Consider the following 19,425-nt stretch of genomic DNA (forward strand, 5'->3'; position numbering starts at 1 on the left):
ACTTTTACAGAGCGGGAGGTACACAGAAAACGATGTGAAAATTGCAAATCATTTGCTTGAAGTGCACTTCCCAGGCAGCATCCAAAATCTCATGTCGGGGCCGACGGATGCAAAATAGTTTCACTGGAATGAGTGAAATAGGCATTTAACTCGTTTCACAGACACAGGGCTGCAGGTGCGGATGGCATTATTCCTGCCCTAGTAATGTAAGGAACGGATGCCCTGGGTCTACACATTCGGAATATATATAGCGCGCTTGCCAAGCAAACGCTAACTTGCTTTCTGTTGAAATCGGTTCATAAGGGATACAGATATTCCTAAGAAGCCACTTCACTATAGGCAACATGCTTACAAGAAAGGCAAACCCAGCAAGACAGCACTCCATGAGCTAACGGTAAAAAGGCAATGTCCACGGATATCGAAGGAGCCATCAATTATGCCTTGTTCGCGGCCATTTGTAACGGGCAAGACAGTATGGAATCGAATCGCTGTTAACCAGTTGGATCCTTCACATGCTATTGATCGGACAGAAGTCTATTGAGACAGTGTATCTTAGGGGTTGCTGGTACAAACAGTCAAATATTTAGGAGTATATCTCGACGTGGAAGCAGGAGCATCCAGGAACAACACATGAAATCGTGCAGATTGCTCTGATGCTGTAGGACTGCGATAGACAAGACCTGGGGCCTTTCACCAAAATGGATACATTGAATGTATACATCCCCAATAAAACTCATTTCGATGTATGCATGCATCGTCTGGTGACCGACACTGAACTTTGTAACCGCAGGAAGCTTATGACGAAGATTCAGAGGCACAATTGCCTAAGTATTACTGAAGCAATGAGTACTACACGATCGTGGCACTTGAAGCTATTCTAAACTTACCCCCAATCCAATTGGAGGTGAAACGAAAAGCAAAATTGAAGAGTGGAAATCGAGCCAATCATACGGTCATATGGCATTTGAAAATTTCCTGACAAACATAAGGTGGTGCTGATGCCCGCCAATCATATATAGTTATATATAGTTTCCAGATTCGTCTCTGAACAGACATACTCCGTCATAATCATCAAAACAAAAGAATGGTCGATAAATGGCCACGAGTCTTTTGGGATTACTAACTTAATAATCTTCACCGACGGGTCAGTCATGGAAAACGAATCGGGCGCAGCGGTGTTCTCGGGAAATCCGATTATAGAACTGGCTCGAACTCTGAGAAAAATGGCGACCATATTCGAGGCCGACATATATGCCATTTTATTGGCAGCAGATGGATGTGGCGAAAATGGAGATGCCAGGGTACTCAAATATCGCTGGTAATGGGGAAACTGACAAACTGGCTCACGAAGGTTCTGAATCCACAATAGTGGGGCCAGAATCAGCTTTTGGCAGAAATGGCAAGTATTTACGCAGGCGTATGGAGAAGTTTGAACTTCTGACGGTAGACGAAAAACTTTGTGAAGGAACCTGGGGCCACTAGAGCGGCATTTTTGTTGTTCCTCAAGAAATAGGACATGAAAACCTTAGTAGGGTTTTTAACGGGACACTGCCCCTTAAACTACCACATGGAAAAAATCGGAGTGGTGGTCAGCCAATGCGAGAAGAAGGAGGAGACGGCGCTGCAGTTCACATGCAACTGCCCGGCCTCCTCAGATATCACACGAAGTTAACTTCAACAAAGAGTCAGCGCATTCTTTGTCTGCGGAGAATGCTCTCAGATTCATGAAAGTCTGCGATTTTCGGGGATAGTACAATGGGTCTAGCAGAGTCCTGGAGCTGCGGCTTCCCCAACTAAACTAAACTAACTAACTGGAGTTGCTTATTAAAGCAGGTCTAGACCGGATACGAGCTGTTGCGCCGTTGTTGACGATGTAAATATTTTATTTTATAGCTTAGATTACTGCAAATTCCAGATTCTGGGATGAAATTAAGGAGATTTCCGTATTAAATGAGGGTTACCTTGAGGTGCAGATATCATATAGAGGCAACCTCATGATTTTTTCCGATTTTGGAATTGGGTAAAATCTACAGTTGAAATCAAAACTGAGATTCAGAAAGCACTTGTCGACACCTTTCATTTGATATCCCACACGCTTATACAGTGAAATTTTCAGTCCTTTTGGTATGTATGGATACCCTCCCTTAAACTGAATATAGAATCATGTTAGTTACTATATGTGTGAGAATTCACAGTTCCAGCACAACGTAGACCGATTCTCCTTGTGTTTTGCTTGTCATAAAACCTTAAAAATGATCCAATCGGCATGCATCCCGTCACTTTTGAAATACCTTGAGTAATCGCTTCAATTAATGCCATAAAAGCAAATCAAAATTCCTCTCTTCACCTTTATCATCTTCACATTGCTTGCATTCTAATGACAAAAAATATGTCATTCGAATTCCTCTTAATCAAAGTAGAACTGTCTTGCGGGACTTTTAAGATGTCTGCAAAACGATCGTCTTCATCATAAATTTTACGCGATGAATCGACCGCCTCACAATATATATGAGCGTTATTATTTGTATGGAAGACGAGAGAGACATGCTAAACCTGGCTATAATCACCTTCGACTAACATGAACATGGTTAATATAAAAACAATTCAAACGATATAAAGACGACAGTCTCGAACAGATTACAGGCTCGATCGATATCTAACGATCTATAAAGCTAGATAAATGGCAGAAGTACCTTTACCTAGTTCAGCAAAATGTTTTGCATGTCTCACACGAACTACACATAGGTATACGGGGCTACCGACATGCAGTAATCCTCAATCAGTTGCAGATGCGCTTGGACGTCTGTTGGGCCGAAATATTGTACTAATAGTACGAGTGATATGATTTCTTTCATCTGCTAGGTGCTGCCGCAGCACCTGGACTTCTGTAATTAATGTTTTCAGTCGCGTTCTCCTCCTTCTTTCTTATTTTTAGGATCAATACATTATTCATATTAATAATCAAAATAATGCATCTTCAGCCTGGCGAACATTGTTGACCCTTTTACTTTGCCCCTTTCGATTTAATGATAGTCCTACAAGAAGTGTTATGTTTCTTACACCTCTATTCACTTGGAAAAATAGCACAATGTTGAGTACCACTGAAACTTCTGGTGGAGTGTTGAAAACAACTAATAGGAAGAATACCACGTCCTCTCCAAGAAACCTGTAAATTTGCTTTTTTTTCGATTAAATGCAGTCATGATAATTGCAAGGTGCGATTAGATGTTATGCGCAAAATATTCTAAGACACCGTTGCATCTAGCCAAGCGTCTTAGATTTCCCCAGCTAGTAGCCTATGGATATATTTTGATAGCAGTAACAATGTAGTATGTATGTAATAACAGTTGGATTCTGTTCTTGGTTTATCGCCATTTACGCTAGTCTTCAAAGCATATTTTCGTACCGCCTATAAAGAATCCAATGATTCTGGGAGATTTATATTGGTCGGATAAGGAATTCCAAACGGAATTTATTATGACATATGCAATTTACAATGTACGTACTTGCAGCGGTATGAAAAAGCGTAAATACCTGGATATTAGTTTCTAATTATCACTTTAGCTATTTGACTACGTCTACCGTGAGTTAGGATGATATCTATAATCATGCTAGAGAAAGGTTGATTCAAAGCGCAATTAATTATGTCTATTTCTAATGCTTTGCCACTGCATACTTGCACCTAATATATGTAGTTCCGGCTTCAGAATGTAGGCGGTTAAGTTGAGTAACGTATAGTGGGGAAGGAGAGAACCCAGGGTACCCTCTTAAAAGATTATGGAACTTCAAAGTTTCATCAATATTATCATGGTGAAATTTATACTTTGAAGCGTACCCCTGGGGGGTTCAATTTTCAACTCTAGCACGAATAGGTGCGAAAAAACCGAAAGAGAATGGTGAACAAAGGGAAAGGTCCCTTCGTTTCAATTCAAAAAATCACGGTGGTGGGGGCATATTTATTTTATCACAGTTATATGGGGAAGGGATAGGTAGGTCACGTCGTTATAATCCCACTGTTATGGTCCCCCAAACCAGGAATATTTTCTTATCATAAATAAGTATAATATATGTCAGCTTATTACTAAGGCAATTACAGACTCTTCAAATCGCAGAGATACCAGTAGTACGATAAGAAAAGAGCTTGACTCGTCGCTTATCAAATCAATTGCGATTTATGCCGAAAAATGAATTGAATTTACAAAGGAAGAACCCTATGATGGGTAGAAAATTCTCAAGCAAAGGGTCGTTCAAATGCCTGGAATGGAATGGGAGGGAAAGCACTATCCTCGCTATAAGAAATCGTGCCATTCAAACAATTTTTTTCAACAAAAATTAAAGGCCGCGCGGATTAGAGCAGGCAAAACAGAAACTTGGAGATATGGTGGAGCACTTACAGTACATCAGAGACCTTCGTCCCAGCTAATATTATTTTTATTTCTTTTTATCATATCTGGGGGGTCAAGCAGTGCACTGCAGGATAGACCGACGCAGAACATAGCTCCCTGAGGCCAAACTATCTCTCTCTGAGGACGAGCTTTCTCTCCTCTGGGACGGTGGGTAGCTTTTCAGGGGCCAAGCCTCTCGTCTACCAAGACCGTTAGTGAGTGGTGATAGCCACACCCTGTACGAGGTGACCCTACTATTAACAAAACGCTACGGATCTAGACTGGGGAGTCGAAAAACACCTTCCCCAATCCAGGGTGTTATGTGCCCATTGGATAGTTTGCAGTCGGGGGTATCTGACTGTATTCGAACGGAGCCTCACTGATACTTGGTCGCCTCAGTGAGCAAGTTAGACCTTACCGTGCTATGGGAGCCTATAGCACGGCGGACCTATTAACCCCCATACTTGTGGGAATCAAATGAGTACAAAAAAAGAAAAGAAAACGAAAACCAAGCAAGCGAGGCCCCATATCGCACAAAAACTGGTTAATCAGGCGGAGGCGGAGATAAATATAACAGACCTTAGAAACAAGACAGGTCTCAGTGGCGCAGGTGTTAAATGGTACCTGCGCTATCTAAAGGAAGGCCTGAAACCAGAAGAGGCCCTTAAGAAGGCTCACGACAGACCTATCCCATCTCTACCAGAGCCGAGAAAGCGGGGAGCAGCAGAGATCAGCCCGCATGAAGGGAATACTCCCAAAAAATCCAAACCTGAACCCAAGGGGGGGGGGGGTGGTCAGAAGTGAAGGCAGGACCCAGGAAGCCCGCTATTAGCTATGCTAGTGCAGTCAAGGGCATTCGACTGGTTATACTGCCGGTTTCCCGAGAAAATATTCACTCGTGAGGAGTAGGAAATCATTGAGGACCTTGTTGTCAAGCAAATGATCGGGTTGGACTTCGAAACTGGTGTTCACAGGGATACGCTTTGGACCAGGCCTAATACTGGTGGACTGCGCGACGGAAGACACCGCAGAATGGGTTAGAACCATAGTTCCTAGAATTTGTGTTGCATTTTGGCTCGATTCAAATGATGGAAATACTCATCTAGTGTGGCTTTTTTGGTCGCGTCCTGTGTGTTTTGAGCCACGCGTATGGCAGCTGTATTTTGCTGACAAACATCACATAAATCATCACCTGGCTTCATGCAAGCGATATAAGGACATAGTTCGTTCCATGTTTTTAAAAATGTTTTCTTGTGCATGGCGGTTCCCAAATTCTCATCTTGGGAAACTTCCATGTACTTACAGTGGATATCCGCCTTGGAAAAGGCTGACGATAATTTCATGATAAGAGAATCTTCACAATTAGGTAGGTTTGGCAGTGGTATGGCGAACGATTCTGGGAATCAATGAAGAAATTTGACAGCAGACTCCACATCAGCTTAGGTGTATACTGGGGAAGTAAGGGAAGGAGTACGCCCCGTCAGTTTGTACACTCGTGGATTCAGGGTTTCTTGATCAAAATCTTTTACGACATTCTTAAAGCCCTTGCTCCAAAATCATGTAGAAACGAAAGCACGACGGGCTGTAACTTTGCAATTATTACTTCTTCGCTACTACTTGCATCGCTCGATGCACTCTCACTGTCACTTTCCTTCGTCACCGACCACGAGTTTTTCAAAAACGCATCAATTAGGTCTAATTCACTCGCCATGCTTATTCGCGTGCTCTTCACATTACACTCACCTAACTAACTGACCTGTATAGCATCAGTTAATCGGCTATAAAACGCGCACACACACCTTAACACAGCCTAAACGGCACCAAGTCAATCAGACCTACAACGTATGCTGCAGATTTGACGAAATGAAACGACAGCTTGTAAACAAAGCCTTTTAAAAGCCAGCTGCATACATGGAAAGATCCAAATATGCAAAACGATAATAAGGCCTGTGCTATGTTATATGTGAAACAGGGACCCTAACTCAAACTTCCGAAAAACTTGTCAATACCTTCGAGAGAAAAATTGAAGGAGTTAAATGAGAGGACGACTAGTGGAGATCAGATACAACCATAGCTTGTACCAAATATTTCACGATCTTGAAGTCGACGACATCCGGATACCTAAAAGGGTATTCGAAGGGAAGGCAGAAAGACGAAGGCCTTTTGGAAAATCCCTGGAAGCGTTGGGCTATTGACGCTATGGACGAAGACAGCGCATCACTGCTTGGATTTCAAAATTGGGGGAAGCGATTGATGGATCGAAATGGGGGGAGGAAGAACATCCTGGAGACAAAGGCCCGACGACTACAATAGGTTTGGTCCTCGGAAGGAAGTGATGAAAGAGACCAAGCATATTTTTTTAGGTCGCCAGACCGAGTGGTTATTCCGACCATACCATCAGCTGCTTGATTAGCAAACAGAAGAGGATGCTCCATCCGAAAGCGCTTACCCAGCTGACTCCGGATTAACAGCCTAAATGGAGAATAGCTTTCGAATTCGACGAAATTTCCCTTTCGTTGAAACGAAAACTGGGGGAGACATGGTTTAGACGTCGTCTTCAGCAGCAGGAACAACCAACTCGAAATCTTTCAAGGATCGACACATGACCAAGTCTGGGGTATACAAAATTTCCTGCGCTAATTGCAGGAAAGTACACAGCGGGCAAACCAGAAGAAAAGTGGAAATTCGCTTTAGGGAACACCTAAAGGAAGAAGGATTGGTTGAAAAAAGGGTGCGATAGATCAAAGGAAACAAAGTATAAGCTCCTGAATAAACACAGGATTTCGAGGGAACAAGTTAGGTTAGTGAACCATATAAGCGATACGAGAAAATTACACATAGCCGAAAGTATAGAAATTTATAAAACACCTTTTCAAACGAGGATTAAGGCAACGGTTGCTCCTGGATCTTGGAGTTCATCAAGAAGTGCACACCTGGACAAAATTGTAATGCTCGTTCAATCGGCCAGACTAGTAACCAAGAGGAGAGAATAGGTGAGGTTTTAATTACCACCGAACTACCGAGGAGATTAAGTATAAATGGAATGATTCTTGATTTCTTTCCTCATCCAAACCTAAGCATTGAGGAAGACGTCAAGTAAAAATATGTAAATTTAAAAATTAATTAAAAATTTTTTTTAGTATAGTTAAAGGAAAATTTTTTTGGTTTTTTCTATTTATATCAGGACAAATCCTTTCTACAGATTCAAGCGAAGGCATGCTTTGAATAACTGTGCAAGGTCATGCGTACAACACAGTATGCACGCGACGTACGATCGCTAACAACAATTTAGGGGAATCTCAAAAATACAATGGTTTTTGTTAAAGATTTATGAGACGATTTTGTGGGAATCCGTATTTCTTTCTGCCATGTAAGGCCGACGTCTCATTTACGGTGTTCAGGCCAGAACAGGAAAGCTGTCACGTAGAATCTTGAATAAAGCCACCGTCTAATTGATAAACAATAGTAATTTTCTTAGAGGGTTCACAGTTAATAAATTTATCTCTTAATTACGGTAAATTTACAATGAATATAAATAAATAAGAAAATCATGATTTATTATATTTGATTTTCTGAAACAAAAAAGTTAATATTATTTTTATCAACCCAGGGGAGTATAGTAACAAGGTTTTGCAAACGAAATTATGAAAACGAGAATAAAACTGATCATTTTGAATACTAAATTTTTAATCCGGTCCGTATTCAAGTCGATGCGGACTCAGCACTCGCAGCATCCTCAACAAATAAATTTCTAATGTAAGTGAATGTCGGGTGACGGGAATTAGGAAATTGGAAATATTGCCTTGGAGACAGCTTAGTAGTGCTAAAAGAAGAAGAAGAAGAAATGCAGAGTATTAGCAAATGCATTCTCTCGTCAGTTTGGCACCGGACAATGCTAACGAAATGTTCGATAGAGATTTGTAAACTTGTACGGTTAATAGATGACAGACAGTGTAGCTCTTGCCTCGTGGTTGATAAAAATCTTCTCGGAATGGTCGCCCGTTAGAGTTTCATAAACGGACTTCAGTACCAACTTTACTTACATTAGTAAAGGCTCTAGCATCCAAACTAGGGAAAGGATTTGCATTTAGCAAATCTAGTCAGATGCAAACTCGTTGTGAAGCCCATGTACTTTTGATGCAAATAAATGGTTGTTTATTAAATTTATGTTCCACCAATCCACCAATGAAAACTCCATATCTGTTGTACGAGTTTTTAATTAAATGATACCAGATACAGTAAGAAGCCACTGAACTATGCCAAAAATGTAACTATGGGATTCTAGTTAGATGAAATATCTCTCTACCCACTTTATCTTCTAAAGCAATTAAGAATTCATCGAAAATCCATTAAGCTCTTACTTCAATCATTTAATAGTGATTACCGCCACACCAAAGATGGATTTAACAGGCGAATGGTTTCGTGCTTTTTACTTGCCGGTTGTTAAGATTTGAAATACCTGACCACGGCCATATACCGAGTCGTCAATTTGTGTTTCGTTTGTAAACACAAACTCCGCGCATATCACCTGCGTCCAGAGTTATCACCTGGAAAGGCACGTTTGCATCTCTTCATGAAACGTTGTGAAGTCTTAATAGTTCGCTGAGATAAAACAGCGGTATCTTCCATTCTTCAAATAGCTCTCAATTAAATTCAATCGCTAACAGAATAGCATGGGGTACATGCGCCTGTTCCGCAGTCAGGCTGTCTCGATGCATCGGAGTCGTGTACTCAAAGCTCGAACACAAAACTAAAATCATATTCATAATGAAGTGGAAGACGCATCTAACTTGAAATGCATCTTAAGTTGCTGTTGGGAGACAATGACTCGTGAAAGCATCAGAACATGGGGTCTTGGCTCAATTCTTATTTTATTTTCAGTTTCAGTAGTTTCAAGCTAATGATTGTGTCTAGTATATGAACCAGAGAATCATGAGCCATCAAAATTAAAATCTCGAATGTCCACCACACCGACATGATCAACTACTTCCAAGCACCAGTCTGCAAGGCACCGCAGTACTTTGATGCTCACCATCTAGCATTCTAGCATCTACGTTGAGTCGACAGACTGTAAAAATCCATTGACAATAGTACGACGTGGGCAAGGTGGGTAAAACACCTACCAAATGCGGAGGCATGGCTAAAGTTTGGCATTAACTATTCGTTTGAAAATTCCTCAACGTTTGTTGACTTTCTGAACTTTTGACGAGCAGATGATGAATCCACGAAAAAGTTACAGACAAACACACGAGAACAAAAAGAACGTCCAACAAGCCTGAAAGGTGTGTATGAAGTTGACTAAGAAGTGGGCGTAGTGCAAATTTTGATATTGTTGTTCTGAGGGAGGTTCACAGTGTTCATATTTTATGCGGTGGACAGGCAGCAAATAACACCTCATTTGTTGTAATTGATAGCTATTTGCTGGCAATTTGGAGAAGGAACATGAATTGTCTAAAAAATATGGTGCTCGATGGGCAGTACAGTAGTTGAATTTCGAATGAGTTTGCCTTCGAATTCGGCTGTCAATGGCATCCAAGCAGTCGGCGTGAATTAGCATGCTAAATATATGGTACTTCGGTGGGATAATATCCATGCAGAACTGTAAAGTTTCGCATGCTGAAAATATATGGTCAGTACTGGAATTGAATTTGTTAATATAACAATCCATGGTCACTTCGTCATTATATGAATCTATGTAATGTTCCTAGTGTTAAAAAAATTGAGGGGTTTCAAAGGGTTTTCCCAGCAATTTGAACTCACCTTCTCCTCTAATAAAGCTTTCTAAAATTATAGACTTCATAATAAAGCCGCTTTGCCTCTCAAAAAGCAACCTACAATCAAAAATGAACCCTCCTTCCGTAGTGGCTCGAGGTGGTTTTAGGGTTTTCTCAAATTTTAAAGTAAATTCCGAAGGCACCATCCAAATTCTGCCGTGGAGTGGATGAACCTGTCTTGTAATATCGCAGGTAAAAACGAAGTCCGCTTATTTTTACAGCAAGGGGTTGGCGAGTCTCTCGCATGCGGCGTTTCGTAAGGATGATGGGAATATTTTTATCGCTAAAAAAAAAAAAAACAAGGTTGAAGCATTGGGCGTTTAATAAAAAAGAGACAGACCAGGAGCGGATCCATGAATGGAAGTTGAAGGTAATGCACGGTATACAGGAGAATTGTCTGTAGCAGCATTCATCGATCTCCATTTGTCGAACAGAACTTTCTGCTGAAATGCCATTCAGGGCAGGGTGATTACCGCGTGTTTATTAAAATCTAATAATGAAAGTGCGAATGGAGAACAACCAATGCGGAATGTATGGTTCAGTATAAAAGACTTTCGACCATTTGATTTCTGGCTGCACTGTGATGACACCAGTGCAATACACGTACTGGCATAATGCTGCCATCAGAACCTTGCACACAAGCATGGGCTGATCGCAGAAACATGTCCGGTTTGCCGATATCAATCTCATGTGGTACTCGGCAGTTATACTTACACAATTATTGGGACCGATATATTTAACTAATTGCCATATTACACAGAATAAGCCTACCTTATTTACAAAACGTATCGCTCCGTGCATATTATTGATATTGCTATGGAAACATTGAGGAGGTCATCATCATCAACGCAACAACAACTAGTATTCTGTCTAGACCTGGCTTAATAATGAACTCTAGACCGGTCTTGGGTTGAAGTCTACCAATTCGATATCTCTAAAAATTGTCTGGCGCCCTGACCTACGCCATCACTCCATCTAAGGTAAGGTCTGTATGCTTCTTTCTTATTTTTCACTTTTATAGTGACCCGCCCAATGCAACCTTTTGAGCCGAATTTTATCCACAACCGAGCGGTTGTATCGCTCATAGATTTCATCGTTGTATTGGCTACGGAATCGTCCATCCTCTTGGAGGTCGCCAAAAATTCTTCCGAAGATTCTTCCCTCGAACGCGGCTAAAAGTTCGTTAAGAACTAAGGTCTCCCAAGAATACAGGAGGCCTAACATAACCATTATTCTGTACAGTATGAGCTTGAGCCCCTATGGTGGGACGTTTCGAGCAGAACAGTTTTTATAAGCTGAAATAGGTTCTCTTGGCAGCCAATACTCGTCGGCTGATTTAATCGCCTTAGCTGTGATTTTCAAACCTATATAAGAGAAATGATCAACGGTCTCAAAGTTGAAGCCAACTTTCTTTATTGCTCTCACTTGGTTTTTGGTGCTACCACTGCCACCATTGCCAAGACCCCTCGTCAGTAGTGGCCTGCTCGATCTAAACGAAAGCAGTTAGCAGTTTTCTGGTTGGTCTCTCCGTAATGTCGATATTGCTAGAATAGGACAGTAGTTGGGTGGGCCTGAAGAGGGTGAAGACTTTTGCATTTACATCAGCATCACGGATCGCTTTCTCCAGGGCCAGGGCATTCCTTTTTGTAAGACCGCTGTTGATGCTGATTGGTCTCGAGAGCGATCCAGCTTTTATCTGGCTTCGTACATTGGTCAGGGTCTGTCCTGTACCAGTCTTATCAATTTAGTCGAGATACTGGTTTCTCTCATGGCCGTGTACAGTTATACCTTGACTATGCTATCATAGGTCTCCTTGAAGTCGACGAAGAGATGGTGCAATGTAAAGCCATATTTCAACAGTTTTTCCATCGCTTGCCGCAGAGAGAAATTCTGATATATCGCTGATTTGCCCAGAGCGAAGCCACTTTGGTAGGGGCCTGTGACGTTCTGGGTACATAAATCTATCTGGACTAGCAAGGTAGCCAAGAATACGTGATAGATATTAAGCGTTGATTCATCTGGAGAGACTCATATTCGCTTGAGGACTGCTTTCCGCTCAAACCAGGTACTTCCAACAACCATTTCGTGCGATAGTGCTAACTGAATAATCTGCGGTCCGTTATCATTGGTAGTTTTATGCAAACTATGGGAGCCGACATATCGTCTCATTAAGGGCTTCTTCCCAACTTGGCAGTTAAAATCTTCAAGCATGATTTTGATATTATACCTGGAACAGGCTGGGAATGTCCGCTCTACTTTTCCGAACAAGGTATGTTTCTCCGACTCTGCAGTCTCCTCTGTAGCGGCATGAACCTTAATGATGCTTATATTTCGAAATTTGCCTCGCAAGTGCAGAGTGTATACACATTTTCCCACGTTTTTAAAACTGATAATAGCAGGCTTCATTTTTTGGCTCACCGGGAAACCTACTCTGATTACAATTATTGAATGACCACTACAAGAATTGCACCTAAATCTCTCACGAATTCGCTAGATGCCATGGGACTCTTACACATTCTGATTCGAATCACCAGACGTACGCTTTTCTTGAAACGTCGGAGATGAATAAAGTTTTAACAGTGACTTTCGAGAGGGCCGAAAACTAACCCCCACCCCGCCACTTACCTTTAACTGTGGTATACGAAGTACCCACATTTGTCTTGTCATTTGGTATTGACTGGTTTTTGTAAAATATGTTCCATCTAAAATTACATACTTGAATCTTCTAATAACGTTTCTCCCATATTTTCAATTTGATTAATCTTGCCTAGAATGTCCTGCATGTATGATAATTCCTAGATAGTTGTGTCCAGAGTAGTGGTGAGGCAGTATTTGATGAGTTAGCTTTACCCTGGATAAAGCCGCAAACCAATTTCTTTTTATAGCAGGTTTAGGAATGGGTTCAATTGTAGGGCGATACCATAGGCAACATTACTCTGTGATTGGCATTTAGGATTTTTCTGCGCCTGCTATATATGTAGCATACCACATAGACAGGAATGTAAATTCGGACTTTAAACGGGGTCGTACTGTGTTAGCAACAGAGTGGCCAATGACAAGTGTCGTTGCCCCTACGCCATGCAGGATAATGAAGACAAAGTGAAAGCTTCCTCGAAAGTCGTGGATGTTGGATGACGCACTATACCCACATAGGGGTTTTATGTCAACCAAATATCAATAATAGTGTGGTGATAATTGGAATGCAGTTTTATGTTGGTGGTTAGGTTGCAAGTCTTATTACCTTGCTGCCTACTGTTTGGTAACAGTATGGTATTAGAGGTTCCTAAAATGCTAAGTTTCTGTACCTTAATTGGGAAAACCAGCGAGAACTGCTGAACTTCTGCGTTTGAGCGGTAACGACGCCTTTGAGAGATTTTTTTTTATATTATGGTGCCCAGTTGACTCTTTTCCGAAGTATGATAAAATTGAATCTGAATTGGAATTGATGCTAAAGAATTTCCAATGACCTGATTAGCCGTTTTGAATATGATTTCAATTGGGTGAATAATTTATCAATTTTACCTTTGGAGATAGAGGGAAAATTCAATTAATTCGCCACATTGGGTGCAGGTGGTCGAGTCCATTTTTTAATTTTTATCAATGTGACAGTTTGGGAGACAGTTCCTCGTTAAAGCTCCTACTTGGAGTTTGATATCTACTTTCTTAACTGGCGATAAAAATGGTGGTGGTTAGCAAAGATATGCGGCGGTGCAAATTTCTCGGTTCGGTTACGGAAATCCTCCAACTGCTCCCTTCAGGGTAGAATTAACAGTAGATAGTTCTGCATCAAAAGTCAAGTCTAATCCCACTCTTGTTGAGGAAGATCCCGCGTGAACTAATTAACCAGTACCGCACTACCAAAGGAATTCGAAGATACTGGTACACACATCAATAACGTTTCACTGAATCGGGTCTTAAATTTTCTGAAGGATTGAAATAGTTTTTTTATTTCTCCGCAAACGTCCCGTGTGCATGATTCCTATTCGTGAAGGCTACTATACCCACTATCGTGTCTGACGCCAACTTCATCTTGAAAGCGATTCTAGCGATCATATGGTCATATGATTATTCCTAGGCTTTGCGCATCACTAATCGCTTTCTAGTGCCCTCAACGAGTGGGAAGTAGCTTTAAGATAACCGCCATTGCCGAGCCTAACATGATTTTCATCGCTGAATTATGCGCCGTGCGAGTCAACAACAGGTTGAATAAGGAGTGACCTTACGGCTATGACCTTTTGTTAACGAAAATGGTTATTAACAAAGGTAAGGAGGGTTCCAAGAATGTTCGCTTTCTCCAATTCTAGCGAAGATTCCAACGATGTAAACTGGACATTTTAGGTCCAAGCGGCTCTGGAAAGTTGTCCTCTCCATTTTGCTTACTAATGGAAATGTGCTTTTGTACTCTGGATTGCCAAGCAGTGCCAGACGCGAACCCCGTGTCAGTTTGTCTCTAACGTCTACCACATGGTTGGTTCTGTTGACCTAGTAGCCGGTTTCTGATATGATCTTAATGGCCACATTCGGGATCAAGTTAAGGAGAATCACAATTTGTACAGTACTATACACCAGTCGAGTTTTCCGCTATAGTGGAGACCGATGCCTTCTATCATCAATGACATGCAATTCTAAAGAGGGTTCCTAAAAGTAACATTGTGACTGTTGTGGGTGATCTGAATGCCAAGTTAGCTTCTGGCAACACATTGCTTTTACATATGATGGAGAAGTATGATCCTGATGACTGTAACAATAATGGTGGGAGGTTTATAGATTTCTGCAGCTTTCACAAAAGGCGCTGATATTGGCAACGAAAGTGATCGTTATCTGATAGTCACTGCGTGTTGCATCCGCCACTTCTCGCAGAGTTGAATACATGTGAACCACCCCCTCCCTCCAAGTGCAACATCGACTGCTTAAGTGATCCGCCTGAGAATATCGATGAGCGTTGAGCCGTCTTCAAAAATGTTGCCGCATATAGTATAGCAGCGAATTCAGAACAGAATACTGTTTCACGATAGGTGTTCCATGTGGTCGCAAATCATTAGGCGGTACTGTAAGGGATATTAATGGTCGATCTCTCATCCACGACAATGAGCAGGTTAAGTATTGGGGGAAACATTTCACAATAATTTCTTAGCCCTAAAACATCTGGTGATGTTTGTAGGTGAAACTGCTACCTGTAAATTACGGACTGTTCTTCGAAACGGAAGGGAAATTATCGTTACCGTCAATTCCCCCAAGCGAACCGAAGCAGCTTCGCGTTGCGGCCCCCTTTGGAACTGTTCCTGATGCTCTTGTAAGTGCGCTACTTTCACTTGTCCGTAAATCTTGGGTATATGAGGTCTGCCCCAGCGAATGGAAGATGGAGATGATCGGCAACGTCAGGAAGAAGGGCGGCCGTCTTAAGCACGACGACTATAAAGGTATCGAAAACAAAGAACAGGCTATACACCGCTCTGGATCTTCTTGCGCTCGCCACGTTAATACCCTTGATATCGGTTCGGAGTAGTGAGCGGACTTAAGATCTCCACTTTACTAGCTCTTTATTAAAAACTTTTCAGACAGGGAGTGCATCTGCTTACTCTTTGCACGAAAGGGATTCCGAAGGAAGGAATAGCTATTATCAAGGCGACATACGATGTCGCGAAATGTCACTTATCGTATCAAGGTAATATTTCAGAGAAATTTTAAGTTTAAAGTGATGCCGGGGAAGGTTGCATTCTGTCACCCATACTATTCTTTCTTGTTTTCGGTGTTACTCTTCATGCCTTGTCCGAAACACGTGTACGAGTTCAATAAAATAAAATTTTTGCTCAAAGATGAAAATAAACACCAATAAAACCAAGGTTCTCAATCCGACGGGTCATCGCACTCTTTCTATTTGGATTAATGGGCAGAACATTGAGGGCGTTTATCAATATGTATATCTAGGAGGCGAGGTTCCTGCCAATGGCTCCACAGCAATTGGTGTTGCTCGGGGCGTTAGATCTGCCTGAGCTGTTTTGTCAAAAGTCTACAAATTCCGTTATTCTAACACTAAACTGAGGCTGCTCTGTGCTAATTTGTTGCTATATAGGAGTAGCACATGGAAAGCGACCATCAGCGCTACTCAAAATCTATAAGCCTTCGTCAACACCTATCTACGATGTTGTATTGGGGTACACTGGTCTAATACAAGTTCGAAGGAAGAACTCTGTCTGGGCGGAGGTTAATTACCCGTGGAAGAGAAGATGAGAAGCCAGAAGTGGCAATGAATAGATCACACATTAAGGAAGAGCGATGACTCCATTGCTGACTACGCCATGCAGTGTAATTAACTATCTCAAGAAGGGCGATGATTGGGTCGTCTAAGAAGCTCATCGTCCAGAGCAGCAAAGAGGGAAAGGTTGGAAGGTGCTGAATCGTATTTCAGTGATCGACGAAAGACGTCGCGTAGGCATGGTTCACGCGCTATGCCCTATTAAGCGACAAAGTAGCAACTTATAGTAATGCTCAAGCAGCTGAACTTTTCGGTCTTTGCGAACAGATTAGCTGCTGCTATGTTATGCACGAAAAAATAACGGCTCCACCGCACTTTTCTGTTCCATTTTAGCGACATGATGTTATTTCGGCAGGCTCACGCAAATCTCATGTTTATTTATTTTTCAGGATCCGGTGCGTACTACACATCGAAAAAGTCACGTGAACGTTTTTACAATGACACGTGAGGAATCGAAGTGCTTAAAGCCCATCCTCCCAATTCCCGACCTTGATTAGCACAAAGACGTGCAAGAACGTGTCGATGAAGCACCTCGGTGGAGCTTAAAAACTTGTGGGCGGAACTTCAAGGTCAATTTTGCCTCTCCTGTCTTGGTCGTCACCGGACACTTAGGATGGTCTTTGGAATCTCTTTTTCGTTATTACGTATCTTCTCCCTCTTTGCCACCTCATGCATCTAGCCGACTAAGAGCGGATTTATACCTTGCCTTGTGCGAAAGAGAACAGGTGAATGCTCTCGCCCAAGCATATTTTTCGGACATCCCCTTTTTCAATCTTTCCTGTAAGTTCGCAGAATGTTTTCTCCATAGACTTGCCTTTACCAGCAGTCTTCATATTTCTTATCTACCAGTCCTGCTAATGCCTTTAGTATAAGGGAAATTGGACTTCCCTATTGCCTCGGCCAATGGCGTTTAACCTCAAGGTTAATGCCAAGACTAAGATTTATAGTTTGATGGACCAACGCATTCTTGTAAGGAATAGCTTCGACACACAAAATTTGTAATGGACAATTAGGCGGGCATGGGTGATACTCGCTGATGCGAGTTACATATGAGTGGAATAGAACCTGCAATTGGCAGAAACAGTGACGACAGCTGTCAACAACCTACATGAGTGGTCCATTTAAGAACTTCATAATGTAGAACAATTGAGAAATATTGCAAATATCGTGGAAATCTCTTGCTGATTCCACGTAGTAAAGAACTAGCATTCATGCCGCATGACAGTTATTGGCACCCTATGCCATAACAATTATGGCCCTTGCGTAAAAGAATCCACAACAGTAGGTGTAAGGTATTTGTCCTGTATTTTATATGGGAGATCAGATGATTGGAATAAACAGAATTGTCGACTACTGTCGACTATGTCGGAAACGGAACAGAGCAATCGTTAATTTTTTCAACTCTAATGAATGGGGGTCATACATGTTCTGCCACATCTAGCCACTTTGACGAATGAGGTAAACTTCCAGTTATTATTGTAGAGTTCACACATGTCTGTAGCTAAATTATTTTTCTAAATAGATCACACGCTTACCCGTTTAATGTCCATTGAACGTATGACTTACCTCGTATTGTACTCGGCATCTTAATCAGACCCTGTTGTGCTAAGTGTAATCCAGTTTCGTTGAGAACGTTATATTACAGTATCTTATTCAGTTATTTAACTACTTTTTGTTTCGCAAAACAATTGCCTTGGCGTAATTAACTTGCACAATTCATATCCATCCAGTATTTACATTAGAGATTTCTATTCTTCTGTTTGATTGCTCTTCTTCAGGTGGAAGTACGGGATTCTACCAGCGCCGGCTGTTCACAAAAGCACGTTAACGAGCACGAACCTTAGCAACGTGAAATGTGCAACATAAGAATTTTAGTACCAATATCAGAACTGTTAAAACTGTAATGTGGAAAATGTAATTTCATTGTGTGCTTCTTCTGGCGTCCAGGTAGCGGTCACGTCACGTGGCTATCTGCCTTCATGCACTTTCTTAACTTGGAACACTGCCGTGGATCACTATGGTGTTATGAGACCTAATTCGGTTCTCTACGCTTTTCTTAATTCATGGATTACATAAATATACGCGCTGAGGAGCGTGCGAAGCACAGTTACACAGCTGCCGACTGTCGAGCATAAATGGGGGGAATAATGTTCCACAAATTAGCGGTCGATTAAAGCGCAACAAATTAATAGTTCAGGTGTGAAAACAGATCATCGCGGATCCTCGGCTCTTGCCTGCTTTTTCACTCATGCTTGGCGGGAGGCGGCAGGGGCGACACGATTCCACAACGATCGATTGGAAAAGTAAAAACCAATAGCAAAAAGAACCGCCAAAAAACCAACTAAAAACAAGGCTGCAGCCGCAACGGCTACAACTCCACCAACAACAAAACGATGGCGATCTGAAGACGAATTTCTCCACCAAATTTCCTCAATATGTACCGAAAATGCAAAGGTTTGTGACCTCTCGACAAACGGGCAATCAGATGCTTACTAAAATGGTACATTTCTTAGGTGTACCGTCGCCCGGCGTCGCGGAGTTCTTAGCAGATTCTCGGCTCATTCACGTTGACTCTGGACTTCTTCAGCTTTACATGATCACGACGATAGCATGGCCAAGTTATCGAAGACAGTGATGACGACGGTTACACCATGGCGGTATAGGTGTACGATGACGACGTTTATTTCATTATCATTTCTGTTTTCGATTCATGGCTCTTCTTGTTCTTGAGCGCGCACCTTCTTGGCTCTTACCTCCATCGAGGTGACGTTCTCCGATGCTGTCGGTGTCAATATACTCCCCAAACATCCAACGGTTATGGGCGAAAAGAAAACATCATCCAGAGGCGCCGAAATTCTCCTCTTGATTCTCTAAACTACCATCTTTTCTCAGACTAGTCCAATAAAAAGTATCTGCATATGCTTCATGGCTAGCTATATTCTTACTAAGAATGGAGAAGTTTTCGAGAATATTATCACGCCAATACTCCGGCCAAGAATCTCTCATACGT

General features: G+C 41.8%; 1 protein-coding gene across 1 annotated transcript in view; it reads right to left on the reverse strand.

The window, feature by feature from the left end:
* LOC119654824 (probable nuclear hormone receptor HR3) overlaps nucleotides 1-18,897 on the reverse strand; it is a 449,138-nt gene extending 430,241 nt beyond the window's left edge. Inside the window, exon 1 of the mRNA XM_038060465.1 lies at nucleotides 17,982-18,897. Coding sequence (XP_037916393.1) covers nucleotides 17,982-18,000 — 19 coding nt within the window. The 5' untranslated portion in view covers nucleotides 18,001-18,897. The remainder of the gene's footprint in view (nucleotides 1-17,981) is intronic.
* Nucleotides 18,898-19,425: the final 528 nt, after the last annotated feature.

This window comes from Hermetia illucens, chromosome 1, assembly GCF_905115235.1.
Source record: "Hermetia illucens chromosome 1, iHerIll2.2.curated.20191125, whole genome shotgun sequence".
Taxonomy (NCBI): Eukaryota; Metazoa; Arthropoda; class Insecta; order Diptera; family Stratiomyidae; genus Hermetia; species Hermetia illucens.